The sequence below is a fragment of the Phyllostomus discolor genome, chromosome 3 (assembly GCF_004126475.2).
Source record: "Phyllostomus discolor isolate MPI-MPIP mPhyDis1 chromosome 3, mPhyDis1.pri.v3, whole genome shotgun sequence".
NCBI lineage: Eukaryota > Metazoa > Chordata > Mammalia > Chiroptera > Phyllostomidae > Phyllostomus > Phyllostomus discolor.
This window is the reverse complement of record NC_040905.2, coordinates 100,725,423-100,739,847: the sequence shown is the minus strand read 5'-3', so window position 1 is coordinate 100,739,847 and position 14,425 is coordinate 100,725,423. Positions and strand designations below refer to the sequence as shown.

Genomic DNA, 14,425 nt, shown 5'->3' with positions numbered 1-14,425 from the left:
AGGAAAAAAAATAGAACAAAGTAAAGGTGATTGGGAGTATTGACCAGGGCAGTGCGATTTAACTCAGAAGAGCTTAAGTGAGGAGGTGATCTTTGTGCAAAAGCTGGAACAAGGTGAGGGAGGGAGGGAGACATGCAGAAATTGGAGTGAAGAGCATTCCAGGCAGAATGAGCAACCAGAGCAATGTCACGAGTCAGGCCTGCCTGGTGTGTGCCAGAAACCACGAGGAAGCCAGGGTGTTGGAGGAGTGTGAGTAAAGGGCGGGGGGAGTGGTGTGTGAGGTGACAGAGGTAATGGGGGCTAAATGGTGAAGAGCCTCGCAGACTCTTACATGGGCATTTCTTTATTTCTTTTTTATGTATTTATTTATTTTTATTTTTCTTTATTTTTATTATCGACATTGTTTCAGATGTCCCCATTTTCCCCTGCTCCTTTGCCCACCTCTACCCAGCCCCTTATACCCCTTCCTTCTGGCCATCCCTACAATGTGGTCTGCATCCCTGGGTTTTGCATATACATTCTGCAGCTAATTTCTTCCTTTTCTCTCATCCAGTTCCCCCCTCCCTGCTTTGGCTTTATTTCTAAGAGAAATCCTGCTTGAGGGTATTGAGCAAACAAATGACTGACAGCATCACACAAATTTAATAGGGTTCTCTTTGGGTGCTGTGTAGAGAACAGAGCAAGGTTAGACATTAGGAGACTCCTGCCGATATGGAGGGAGAGATGATGGATGGGGGCTTGGACCTAGGAGATGGCAGCGAGGATGGTGAGATGTGCTCAGATTCAGGCAGGCGGAGGCAACAGGACTGCTAATGAACTGGATGTGTGCTATGAGAGAAAGTGAGGGACCAGGGGAATGCAGGGGTCCTGAGTCAGGGAAGCTTTGGGTAGAGCAGGTTTGGGAAAGAAGATCAAGAATTCAGGTTGGGACAGGTATGTTTAATATTGTTGGGAGACAGTTCTCCATGGGTCTCTCATGTTTCTGTGTATCTTATGAGCAAACGCCCTGTTCTGTGAAAACGCCATTTTCAAGGATGTTTGAATGATTGAGCAGTCTTGGAAAATGGAGATAGTCTGTCTCTGGGGCAGAAGGTAGATATGTCTGCTGTCCAGGCTAATAATAATATTTTTCCTCTGGGGCAAAGGTTTAGCAGGTTTGCTTCCAGCTCATTAGAGCACTTGGGTATTTTTTAGTCATGTGCCCCGTATCCACCTTGTGCATCACCCCCCAACCTACACACACGGGTCTTGGGAGGCCAAGGGGAACTGATGCAAACATGAATGTTCTGCTGTCTGCTCTGCTGTGAGTAATAAAGTGTTTTGTCTCTGACCCAGGAATCTCATGTCTTCTGCCAGCATCCCAGGAAACTGTCGCAGGATAACTTGTTACCTTGCAAGTAGGAGAAAATCCCCAGTTCTTTCACTGTTCTTGACAAAGATGTCTATTAGACATCCAAGTGAAGATATAGAAACAAATGAGTATATGAATTTGGAATTCAGAGGAGTAACACAGGCTGGAGCTACAAATTTGTGCATTTGAAGCATAGTGTGGTTTTTAGAGCCTTGCAGCTGGGTGGTAAGGAAGCGAAGTCACAGGAGAAAGGCCTGGGAAAAGCCAACACTGAAAACTGGGACAGGATGGGAGTGAGGGCAATATGGGAAGCAGAGAGATTAATCTGAGAAGGAGTACCTGTGAAGTAGAGAGAAATACAGACACTAGTGTTCTGGAAGCCAAAGCAAAAAAAGGGGTTCCAGAGGGAGGAGCAGCAACTGTGTCAAGCGCTGCAGTAAGTCAAGTAACTATTACATTTAGTAATGAAGAGGTAATTTAAGAGCAGTTCTAGTGTGCGTATGTGTGTGTGTGTGTGAGGTCCAATGGGGGGCTGGGGAGTGAACACCTGTTTAATATGAGGCGGGGAAAGGGGAATTGGAAACAGTGAGTTAGAAAACTCTTTTGAGGACTTCTGCTGTGAAGGAACAGAAACATGGGGTAGAGACTAGAGAGGGAAGTGGGGCAAAGAGGACTTTTTTGTTTTTAATCAGAGAAGTAGAAGTAAGTTTAGATACTTGCTTCTAAAGAATGAGAGAATGATGCTGTAGAGAGGAGAAAATGGTGATAAAAGAATGGGACAGGGCAGTGTTGAAGTGATGTCCATAAGTAGGTGAGGATGTGAGGATGTGATCTCATGAGCAAAGGGAGAAGGAGCGGGTCTCATGCAGGAGCCTGGATAGTCTCTCCATAAAAATGTAGCTATTGCACCAATTCAGGGAAGTGGGGAAATGGGGTAGAGGGAGCTTGTGGGAACTCCCTTCCGCTTGCTTCTTCCTTCCACAGTGACCTAGGAAGCAAGATCATCAGGCCTAGCTTCATTCCTGACTTTCAGTTAGATCATTCAATTCTATCATACACCTCAGTGTACCAGTTATAGAAACAGAAACACTGCTTGAGTAATTTCAACCAATGGGGGGTTGATATTCAGATTTGAAAAAAGTTCAAGGCTGGGCCATACACAGTAGACCACAAAGGTATCAGAGACCCAGGCTGCTTTCATCTTTCTGGCTCATCACATCTTGCACTGGCTTGTATTTTCATCATCACAAAATGGCTGCTGGAGTTCCAGCTATTTTTTCCACATTCCAGGCAGAAAGAATGGGAATAAAAACAGGTAAAAGGACACTTATCTCAAGTGATTTATCACCCTCTACCAAAGGATTTCTTGGAAGCTCCAAAATAATGTGTACTGTTCATTCTTTAATCATCCTTAAGTACAAGGAAAGCTGGGAACCACTTTTTTCCCCTGTTTGGGCACATCCTCACCCTAAATAAATCAGGAGTCTTTATCAAGCAAGAAGAGAACAATGAGTGTTTGGTAGGCAGTGAGCAGATTTGAGCACATCCAATGGCCTTCCAGTAAACTCTTTTTTTTTTCTTTTTGGAATGGATTCCCAAGATGTACAAACCAAAGAGACTTGAGAGACACTGAGGAATAACACCAGGTACCAGATGGGTTGAGATAGGGAGGTGCAGAGTAAAGGCTTCAAACAAGATGAGAGAAGGTGAGTTTGGAGGGAAAACAAACTACCAACTTAAAGATACAGGAGCTAGATAGAAAACTAACACAGAGAGCCTTTGAGAGGGGTGAGGGTAAATTTAACAAAAAAACCTCATATATACATAAATATACATATATATGAAAATATATATTCATCCATATATAATATATATATCCTTATATATACTCTTAACCATTCTTAACCCACTCTATACCTCCTGTCATATGCATGCAAGTAGCTGAGTTTTTACTAATCATGGTTTTGGAAAATCCAAAATGATGAAAGAATTACTCTGAATTAAGCAGTACTGTTCATTTATACATCATAATCGTATGTATGCATTTTAAAAAATAGGTATACTGTTATTTATTCAGCTGACAGGTGATGCTTGGTGCATAAAAGAAATCAGACTCTTCAAGTAGTTGCATTTCATGAGACAGTTCATGAAACACTTCAGTGTCATTGCCAGTGAGGTCCCCCCTGACCAGCCCGTTTAAACTTGACCTATCCTAGTCATTCCAGAGGATGGCTCCTTTTTATTTTCTTCACAGAACTCGTTATACTCTGATAGTACTTGTGCACATATTTACTTCGGGACTTGGCACCATCTGCACTACTAAAATAAAAGCTCCATGAGGGCAGAGACCTTCCCTGTCTTATTTGTCACCGGGTCCCCAACATGGGCACCATCTTGGGTACTGAGTAGGTTCTCAATAAGTTTTTGATGACTATTATTTGTTGAAGTCCTCAACATAGGTCTTGGCACATGGTAAGTGCTTAATAAATGCTAACTCTCACCATCACCCCACATCATCATTGTCACCGTCATTACTGCCGTCACTGGCACAATTCTAAGTGTATAACTCCAGGGGTCATATAAGGCTCCACTCACACACACAATAAACGTTTATTTTCAAGAGTAAAAAAACAGTCTGCTAAAAGAGTCTGAGACCCAGACCTGGAGTGTGTCTCCTTTTCAAACCTCACAGTGTTGCAGAGGAAGCATAAAGGTGGTGAGACCTCAGGGGGTCGAGGAGCTGGTAGAGAACAAGGCCAGATAACTCAAGCTATGTGGTCATTTTTGATCTTCAGGTCCTTCTGGTGTCTCCTCTTCTGTCCCATCACCCTCCACACCCACCCCACACCCCCTATGGTTGCAAATTCCTTCTGTGCAGAGTGGATGCCATCCACTTAGCGCCCCAGCTTTTCCTTGCTGTCTCCAAGTCTTTTCTACAGGGAAGTACGTGGTCAGAAGAAAGTTATTTGCTACCTAGAGCTCCCTCTGCTGATACACAGGGTGCTAGAAAACCTGCAGTTTCACATTGCCTACCTACGCCTTTGGTCTGATCAGAAACTGTTTCCTTTTCTTGGGTGCAGTTGGGGGCCAGGGTATAGCTGATGCATGTCCATGGCCCTCTGTCCTTTGGGGGAGTGTTTGGGGGCTTTCAGCTTCCTGTTCCTGCTGACCTCTTTGTGCCCAGGAAAACTGGCACTTGCATCCTCTTGTCAGAGAAAACCAGGATTCCTAGCAATTGGACAATGTTTTGTGCATATCTCTCCCATTGACACTCAGGAACCAGTGACCCATGTCTATTATTTCTGTCTGATACAGAAGTGAAAACTAGGGGGAGGTTTTTAAGAACAAACTCAGAGTCAATTTGTAGAATCTGGGTAAAAACAGGTTCTAATAAACTAAAAAGAAACAGACACATGATTAAGATTTTTTAAAAAAAATCCTGCATATTTCACTAAATTTGACTCATGAAGTTTGTTTGAATTCAGAAGAAGGCATGCTATGCTCTGGTTCTCCAGTATCTTCTGTCTGGACTACTTGAGAGAAAGGGAGAGCCTTTATTTACAAACCAGCCTCCCAACATAACCAAACTAACATTCCCTCAACTCTGCACTGGCCAGCACCAACATTTCATATGAGATATATAACACTCTGTTACAGACAATACCCTTATCCCCTGCTACCCTCCTCCCCAGGAGCCTTAGGATATAGGCAGTGTTATTTGTCTTCACCTTTTAAATATTGTAATATTGAGATTTGGTAACATTAGCAACTTGCTGAAAATCACACAACTAAAATGTTGCTGAGATGCTGATGGAGTTGAGGTACTTGTGTGCACCATACTGTGATCCACTAGCTGGTGTTCATTCCACACCCAGAGTTCACTCAGAGCCCTGGGCCAGAGAGAGTAGGTCCTTGCCCTTGGAGCTTTCTATAAAATAAAGGACTAGATTTAGTGCTAATTCCTCCAGGCAGCCTTCCCTGACTACCCCCTTTTCCCTTTGATATCTTTAGACACTCATCATTGACACTGCCCTGTCATTATGAAAACAGATAATACTTAACATTTATTGAGCACTTATTATGTGCAAGTTCCTATAGAAAAAGATCTTTACATGGGTTATCTCATTTAATCCTTAAAATAAATCTTTATATGATTATCCTTGTTATAATCCCTCTTTTTACAGATGAGAAAACTATGCATAGAGAAGGCAAACAATTGACACTGACAGTCTCAGTTGAGTTGCAGAAGTGGGGATCTGCTTGACAGTAAGGGTGAAGACCCCCTTTTCCTGATTTCCCTCATAACCTCTGGCTTAGTGCTAGGCACACCCAGGAGCTCAGTACAACTTGCTGACTAATTTACCCTCCCCACACTTGAAGGTGATGATGAAACAGGATTTAGGGGTGGGGACTGGGGAGGGAAGCCCACAAATCAGTTGGAACTTCCTTAGAGCTCTGGCTCTCAGTTAACGCGAGAGTAGGAACCGTATTTATAAAGAAAAATTCCTTAGGGAATTTTCTTCATATCTATATTTCACTCGCCCAGCATGATGCCTAGTGCATAATAGGGTCCAATACATCTGTGTTGAATGACTGAATAAGCTTTAAGAATTCTAAAGAAACTTGCTGCTGTTGCTAAGGCTGCAACTGCCAGAGTCTCAGGCAGCACTTTGGCTCTGTCTTCTACACTGGGCTCCATAAAGCTGCTTGAGGAGCTGTCTGTCTTGGAGCAGGAAAAGGGTCTCAGTGACTCTAAGAGCTTGCCTTCCTGCTCTGCTATCTCAGGTGATTTTTTGTCCTAAAAGCCTCACATAAGCTGTTTATGGCATCCATAACCTGCTTGGAGCTTTTAAACCTCTTTTCCGTGTGGCTTTTTATGAGTCGAAATAAACAAACAATTCTCACTCTCTCCGGGGTCTTAGGGGCCTGGATCCTTAACCTTACTCCTTTAGCCTGTGGCCCTGGAGGGAGCTGAACCAGAGCGTGGGCCACAAAGGACTGTGGTTAACATGTTGCTGTAGGAAGTAGATAACATCATCGCTGCTTAGAGGAAAAATGCAGCCCAGACCCTGAAGCAAAGATGGGCAGGAATGGGGGAGGGGAGTGCCAAGAATCCTTAGCCTCTACTGGGATTTGGAAGCTCTGTTTAGATACTGAGGAAGAGTTCTGGGGATATGACATGATGATCTTGGGGACCATCTCACCCAACCCTTCATTTAGCTTTGAAGAACCCAAAGTCCTTGGAGGGGAATGACTTGCCCAAGGTCACGTAGCATCATAGTGGCTGCATATGAATAGATAATGGTGGCTCCCTCCCCTGTACCAGTTCACTTCTTCCCATAAGACCCTGATTCCTATAAAACATCCAGGTGGTTGCAGGGGAGCTGGCTTCTCCCCAGGACCAGAGGTGATGATGTATAGGACCTTGACCAGCACATTCTATCTTCCTGGCTAGAGTACTTGATTTAGGAGTCATCTTACAGCTGCTTCAGTTAGAGAGAATCTCTGGGCCTTTTAGCAGAATGCTGGGAATTGGGAAATACTGCTCCTCCTTCTCCTGGGCTAGACATGAACAAAGGATACAAGTAGTCTCAGCAACTGATGCCAGGCTGACATGAAGGGAAAACCTCAGGATGAAGCTAACCCATGAAAGGCAGAGAGGAGAGATGGAAAGAAAAGGAATCCCAAGCCATAGTTCTAAGTTGCTGGATCAAACCTCATTTTCTTGTTCACCACTCCCACCCCATCCTCATGAACCCATAGCACCTCATACACATCTCTAAAGTGACGCCAACCTGACTGCATTTTAATGACTGGCATCTACATCTGGCTCTTACTCTAGACCCCAAGCTTAGTGAAGGGGACACTCAGCTTTGCTCACCTGTGGATCCCTGCACCTGGTCCAGGGTCTGACACAGTTTGATGCCCATGGACTCTTTCTGAGTGGATAAAACAATCTCCCTGCCTCCTTCTCTGATGGATCCTCTTTATTCCTCCACTTTCTCCTCTTTACAAATTAGAATATTTAAAAGCACAATGGACAAGAAGCAAAACATTCACTTAGAGGTTGCAGTTCAGACTGGGGATTGGCTCTGCTATTTCTATTCTCATAGTGCTATGTCCTGACCGCCCCCCCCCCCCGCCCCCATCCACTCCCTCTATGCTCTCTGTGTGTTCAGGGCTGCTGTGTAGAAAGCCTTGGGCAGAGGACAAGGGAGGGAAAAGACAGGAAAGACTGAGTCAGAGAAGGCTGGGGATGAAACTTGAGCCCTTTGGGATCCTCAGTCTAAACCTTCATTGACAGAGGAGGAAGCTCAGGCCCAAAGAGTTCTGGCTCAAGGTCACACTAGCCCAAATGGCAAGACCTGTTCCCTTAGAAGCTGAGCCCTGCCCCAACTGGAAGGCAGGCTTCAGAATGCTTGGGAAGAAGGACCTGGTGGAACGCTCAGGGGCCAGATTTTGGGCCTTGTAGCTTGTGAAGGCTGAGAAACTTCACAGGGTCTCCCTTTCCCCACGAAAACACTTGCTTGCCAACTGGGCTTGGAGTCTCTTGGCTTGCACATCCTTAGGGACCAGGGAAGTGACTCAATGAAACACTCAGTACATCGTTGGCACTAGGGGGTGGGTGTGATTCAGAAGTCACTCACACAGACTCATTCATAGCCTCCTCCCTGCCCCTTCAAGCTAAGGATCCAAGGATCACTCTGTGTGGCTCCGACACTCCTGAAACGTTCTTCACGTCTCCACCTGCCAAGCAGTCTTTGTGCGCACAGATGATCCGGGACCGCAAACACCAGGGCGCGGAGCGTGCTCCATTCAGCAGCCTCGTGCTGCCTCCCACACGGAAGGCAGGATCTCAGGACCCCCAAATCTTCCTCACCGGACCCCACCCCCTCGATTCTGGGCGGGCCCACAGGGCCCACCTTCACCCAAAGCTCCTATTCATTTCTGTCCCCGCCTCTTTTTCTCTGCCGCGGGAACTGTCCCCCTACCCCACTCCTGCCGTAGTGGGGGTCCGTACTCCCTGTTTGTCCCCATCCCCTTCTTTTCCCTCCTCCGTTTTCTTCCCTCTCTCCACCTCTAGGCCCCGCCTCTTTCCACCTCGGCCCGCGTCCCCCTAGCCCGTTCTCGGTCACCCCCCCCCCCGCCCCTCCGGGAGAGGAGTGTGGGGAGGGGAAGCCCCGCGGGCTAGGCACCCCCACCCGTCCCTGCGTGCCATCCCCCGAGCGCGCGCGCCGGCGCCCCCCTCCGCGGCCTCCCGCTCCCCGCCTCCCCGCCTTCCCCTCCTCCTGGTGACGTCCGGGTCTCTGCCCGTCTGAAAACTCCGCGCCGCGGCGGTGGAGGCGGCGGCAGCGGCGGCGGCGGAGGAGGAGGAGGAGGAGGAACAGCGGTGAGCCGAGGCGGCGGCGGCGGCAGCGGCCCGAGCGAGAGCTCGAGTGGTGGCCAGCGGCCGCAAGAGCCACGGGCTGCGCGGGGGCGGCCCGGAGCGCCCCTGGTCCCCGCGTCCCGCTCGTCCGCCGCGCTCCGAAGATGGTGGCGGCGCCGTGCGCCCGGAGGCTGGCCCGGCGCTCGCACTCGGCGCTGCTCGCGGCACTCACCGTGCTGCTGCTGCAGACGCTGGTCGTGTGGAATTTCAGCAGCCTCGACTCTGGGGCTGGGGAGCGCCTCGGGGGCGCAGCGGTCGGCGGCGCCGAACAGCCGCCTCCGGCCCCGGCCCCGCGCCGCGAGCGCCGGGACCTGCCCGCGGAGCCGGCTGCAGCCCGAAGAGGAGGCGGCGGCGGCAGCCGTGGAGGACGGGGGCCCCCAGCGCGGGCACGGGGAGGCGGTGCCGGAGAGCCCTGGGCACAGCAGCCGGCCAGCCGGGGGGCACTGCCCGCGCGGGCTCTGGTAAGATGCCCCTTCGGCTTGCGTCCCGGAGGGAGGAAGGAAGGGAACCAAGCAGCCCTGGCCCCACGCCCCCCAGTCCTTGAGCCCTGGTCATCAGACTGGGACTCCTGAAGCTCGCTGGCACCACATCCCTTTTCCCTGGAAGTCAGGGTGGGGACCCTGCCAAGGCTTAGGGGCCGGGGGCTGCCCCATCTTGAGTCTGAGGACTGCCCCCTTGGGGTCTGGGGAAGTTATCTCCAGAGGAGGCGCTTTGGGGGTTACAGGAGCTGGCTGGGTGCCTGTTCCCCGTCACTCGTTATGGGCGCTCCTACTTGCTTTAGGCATGTAGGTGGTTGGTGCCTCAAACCCTGTCTGAGTTAGTGGATGGTGCCCGGGATCGTCAGCCGCTGCTCATGGGTGATTCTCGCAGCATCTCTGGTTTTTACCGAGCTGGGTGTAGACAACTCAGTGCCTGGCTTGCTGCCTCATTTCTTTGCCCTGGACTGAAAGGGGGTCTGGGATCGGTGTCCCAAGTCTCCAGCCTTGTGCCTGAATCAGGACTCAGTGTGGGGTGCGTGGTCGTAGTTTGGGTCTTACTCCCATCTCTGCATGTCTGACTCCTGCCTTTACCTTCTCAGTCTCTAACCTTGCCCTTTCCTTGTGCCCTATCTGACTTTCCTCACCCTGCTCACCAGTGTCAGGGCATGGTCCCTTCTTTTAGGTGGTGTCTCTGGCTCTCTGTGTCGTGTGTAGCTGATTCCTGTCGCCAGCTGTGTCCCACCACGCCATCATGACGTGGGCTGCTGTGGGTTTTCTGTGCTCTCCTTGGTCCCTGCTCTGAAACTCTTCCTTCCGCAGGTCTTTTGGGGTCATTTGGGTGTCTCCCTACTGTCCTCAACTCCAGGGGTGCCTTTCATACCTTCTTTGGGCTGCCTTACTGAGTTCACTGAACTCGGAGCTCTCAGAACTGGAGGTCAGAGTCCCCAGTTCTGGGCCAGGGTCTCAGTGCTGATGCGTGCGTCTGTCTTAAGGCATAGGAGTGCTGTGTGTCTGTCTTTATCTTCATCGTGCCACTTGATTACTGGAAATCTAGCTCTTGGAGGACATTGAACAACAGGGGGTAGTTATAGGATCCCTAGACACTGAACACATGTCTCTGTCGTTTGTCACTTCGGGAGCCTTTGCTGAAGACTGCCTTCAGACACTGTGATGTTTGTTGATCTGCTAAACTTCTTTGGCGTCCAGGCGACCCTCTTTGCTAGAGTGCAGCTTTTTGTGCCGCTAGGCTGGTGGTGTGATGGCATGTCATGTTGCTGGTGGCTGGTCTGTGTGTGTAGCAGGGAGGGCCTCTTCCCCTCCTTTTGGGGGGAGGACAGTGGATTGAGATTCCTGATGAAGAACCAGAACATTTCCAATGACCTGCAGCCTCTTATTTACAGCAAGGGGTACTCTCAAACTCTGCCTTTGAACTCCAGGAATAGATAGTGGTGTGTTTGGGCAAAAATGCAATTAGAAGTTCTTCCTGGATTCAGAGTCTTACTGGGAGGTGGGCGGGAGGGGTTCAGGTCATGCACTGCTGGTCCCACATGGGAACACTTGTAGGACTAGCATGGGGTTTACTTTATCCTTGGCATCTTAAGTTCAGACCTTCGTCAGGAGGTGCCTTTGGGTGTAAATATCACCTGTTGAAACTTGTAGAGAGGAGGAAGGAGGCCTGACTGTCCAGGTTCTTCCTGGGTCTCTGACATTTGAGTACTCTGTCCGCCTCTCCACTTTGTGCATTCAGTTCAGTGTCTTATTCTCTCACCTCCCAGCTCAGCCACAGAGAGGTCTGCAGTTGGGAAGGTAGGTGAGAGTGTGCTATTTTTCCTTTTTTATTCCATTTGGAATTCCAGTTGTAGTAGCAGAGTTGCTTCGCTTTTCTGAAACTCTGCTTTTCTCTGCAATTCAGTTACTGTCACCTATCCATATCTCCCCATGTCTCAATTTCTTCACCTCCCGATATAGATAGGTACATGTTTTTTTTTTTCCTTTTTTCTCCCTCCCCCTTCTTCATAATTGCCTACCATGCTATTTGTGTCCCTGTTGTGTCTCCTGGATTTGTATTTTATGTTTGTGTCTTCTCTTTTCTCTTTCCTACCTCCCCTACCGCCACACACACACCATGCACGTACCCCTCTGTCCTGCTAGATCCTGAAATCACAGTGCTGACTTGCTGGGTGGGGCCAGGAGTCTGTCCTCCTGTCTGTGTGTCCCTCCCACCCCCCAGCCCCTGCCCTTCCATAGAGCTCAAGGAGACCAGAAGGGGGCAGGCTGTTCCCAAAGTCTGGTGTTGCCTGAGCTTGGGTTGCAGCTAGGAGAGGACCAGGCCATTTCTCAAGCCACTGAGGTCCTTGCAAAATGCAGACCCTGCTGGAGCTGCTGGCATGGTGCTTTGATGCTGGATTCAGGAGAGGGACATTGAAAAAAAAATTCCCTGTGATTTTTCAGATGGCTCTTGTGAAGAGCTGGTGAGGCACATGCTTGGGAGATGGTCCTTAATCTCTGCTCTGTTGAGGTCTGGGGGTGGGCTGGGGTGGGCAGTTGTGCTTCTTGTTTATAGAAGGAATCTGTGGCCCTGGTGGTGGTGGTGGGTGTGTCCCGAAGAGTTTCAGGCAGGCACTGAGCACAGAGCATTTTCTAAAGCAGATCTTGCTGCTTCCTTGTGTCCACCTTTCCACAGCTTCTGCATGTGTACATTTGATGTTTGAGGAGCTGCACCCCAGTCGAAGGACCTGATTTTATTTTTGGTGCATTTTAAGAAGCCGAGAGGAAACACTCAGTTTCCCAAACAGACCTACCTAGTCAGATTAGTCTGAGAGGGTGAGGATGGTGGCAAGATGGGCACAGCCCTAAAAGATTTATAAGCTCCCCTTTTCCTTTCAGCCTCTTTCAAAGCTCTTAAATATTAGAATTATTGGCTGGGTTGTAGCTAAGTTTTATGGCTGTGACACTGATTTTTTTCCTTGGGTTTCCAATAAGCTGTGGATTTTACTGTCATCTCAGAATTTAAGAAACGGATGGGCTCACTTATAAAGAGAGGAGGACACTAGAGAGTGTGTCAAAACCATCATACTACAGGTTCTGAATAGATTGGGAGAAAATGAAGGAGAACTGTGTGTGTTAAAGTAAGGACTGTTCATTTTCTTTCCCTTTGCTGCCAGTGATCCTCGAGAAGTCCTCACATGTATTGCTTGTGCCCTTTGATAAACTGTTACTCCGTAAGTTTCATTTAAGAAACCTAATTTTTATTTCCCTTGCACATGCACACACACTTAAAGGAAACAGGGTCTTGGTATTGTCTGATCCCTTTGAAATGTTGATTTTTCAGCAGAAATTCCGCATGCTTCACATTACTCAGATAACTCAGGATGTTTTCCGACACTGGCAGTGACTTTGAAAAACTGGTTTGCTGTATCCAGAGTGCCTCCAGTTCTAACAGCCTTAGAGGCATTGCTTTTCTTTCTATCCAAATGTTTGGAGACCACAGAGAACAGAGGGTATTTTATTGATGGTTTCTTTTTTCACACTTTGAATGGAGTTTTATTTTGCTTGAGCAATGCATTAGACTTTGTATACAGAAATATGCATCATTGAACAATATTTATCTTACTGCAAATGTTGCCATCTGCTTAATCACATACTGGAAAATGTTAAATAAAATAGGTAAATAAAAGGAATAATTATACACACAGGTATATATGTTTTGTATATCTACAGTATGTGTGTGTATATATAATGTATATTCAGGGTGAGGCAAAAATAGGTTTACAGTTGTATGTAAAATACAGCTTATTCTTGTATTATTATGTATTAATTATCATATTATTTCTCATACAAACAACTGTAAACCTACTCTTTCCTCACCCTGTATATAGGTACTTTCCACTCAGTCTCTCTGCACTTAGATTTTCTCTGTGGTTAACAAATTCTTTTAAAAAACATCTTCCAGAAGGTTGAATGACAAAATACTTATTACTGTTATGCAAATAGAAAGCCAAAACATAAGTTCCTGTTTGCTGGGAATTGTCCAGTTTTGATCCCTGGTCTTAACAGAGAAGAAAATTTGGTGTGTTGAGCTAGAGTAGATACTTGACATCATTTTGGGGGGGAGAGAGAGAGAGAGAGAGAGAGAGGGAGAGAGAAAGGGAGGGAGGGAGGGAAGGAGTTTGTGTGTGGTGTGCCCATGCCTGTGTGTTTTCCAGAAAACGAAATATCCATTAGAATATCTCTGCAGCAAGGGTCTGCCCCCAACCTTTGCCCCTCCCCCCCAGCCCCCAGAGCTGTTTGTGATCCGCGGGCGATAAACCTGTATTCAGAGACTGAAGTGGGCGGAGCCAGTGTGATTGACTGTGTGGGGTGGAGACTGACCTTCTCTGTCTTTTGGTTAATACTGCCCTAAGACTTGTCACTTGCGGTAACTCTCCTTTTTCTCCCTTTCTTTCTGCTCACTTTTATTGACCCTGCTCCCATTCTATCAGAAACAAAGAGAAAATACTTTGGGAAAAATAAAAAAATAATAAACACAAACTCAGCCCCAGCAAAACCCAACTTTAAAGCAAGGGCTGTGGGAACAGGAGAGAAAGTTGCAGGAAATGTGCGCCAGGCCTTAGCACCATCGAGAGAGAAGTTGGTAAAGAGTCGTTGGGTCTGACATACCTGGGTTTAAGTTCCAGCTCTGCTCTTGGACCCATTAGTGCCTCTGAAAATCAAGGCCACCTCGGAGGGTTGCGAGAGGATGAAATTTAATAACATTCATGGACTGATTCGTGCCTGGCACATAATTAAATGCTCAAATGTGAGCTGTTGTTTTTTAAAAAAGAAACTCTTAGCATGTTTGAAAATAAGCAGTTTTTTTTTTTTTTGCAATTAGCATCCACTTTCCAGGCCAGGTAAAGGTGGAGAGAAATCCAAGGAAGAAGGAAACATGTATATCCTGTTGTGTCACCCTCAGAGCAGGATGGAATGTGCTAGGGGAAGGGCTGCTGCCATTTATTGAGTGCCAGCTGTATGCTAGGCATCCTGTAGGTATTTTGCATACATTATGCTCATCCCCCACCAAAAAAAAAATTCAGGATGGAAGAATGTGTTACCCAACCCATACAAAATTGAAACTAAGAGCATTTGGCTAGAAATTGCTGGTCTTATGATGTCGATTGTGTGGCAGGA

At 47.7% G+C, this 14,425-nt stretch overlaps 1 protein-coding gene across 2 annotated transcripts in view; it reads left to right on the top strand.

The window, feature by feature from the left end:
• Positions 1-8,624: 8,624 nt before the first annotated feature.
• Positions 8,625-14,425, top strand: part of XYLT1 (xylosyltransferase 1) — a 300,841-nt gene continuing 295,040 nt past the window's right edge. For both annotated transcript variants that reach the window (XM_036020886.1, XM_028528183.2), the window contains exon 1: positions 8,625-9,238. In XM_036020886.1, the coding sequence (XP_035876779.1) occupies positions 8,882-9,238 (357 nt within the window). In that variant the 5' untranslated portion in view covers positions 8,625-8,881. The remainder of the gene's footprint in view (positions 9,239-14,425) is intronic.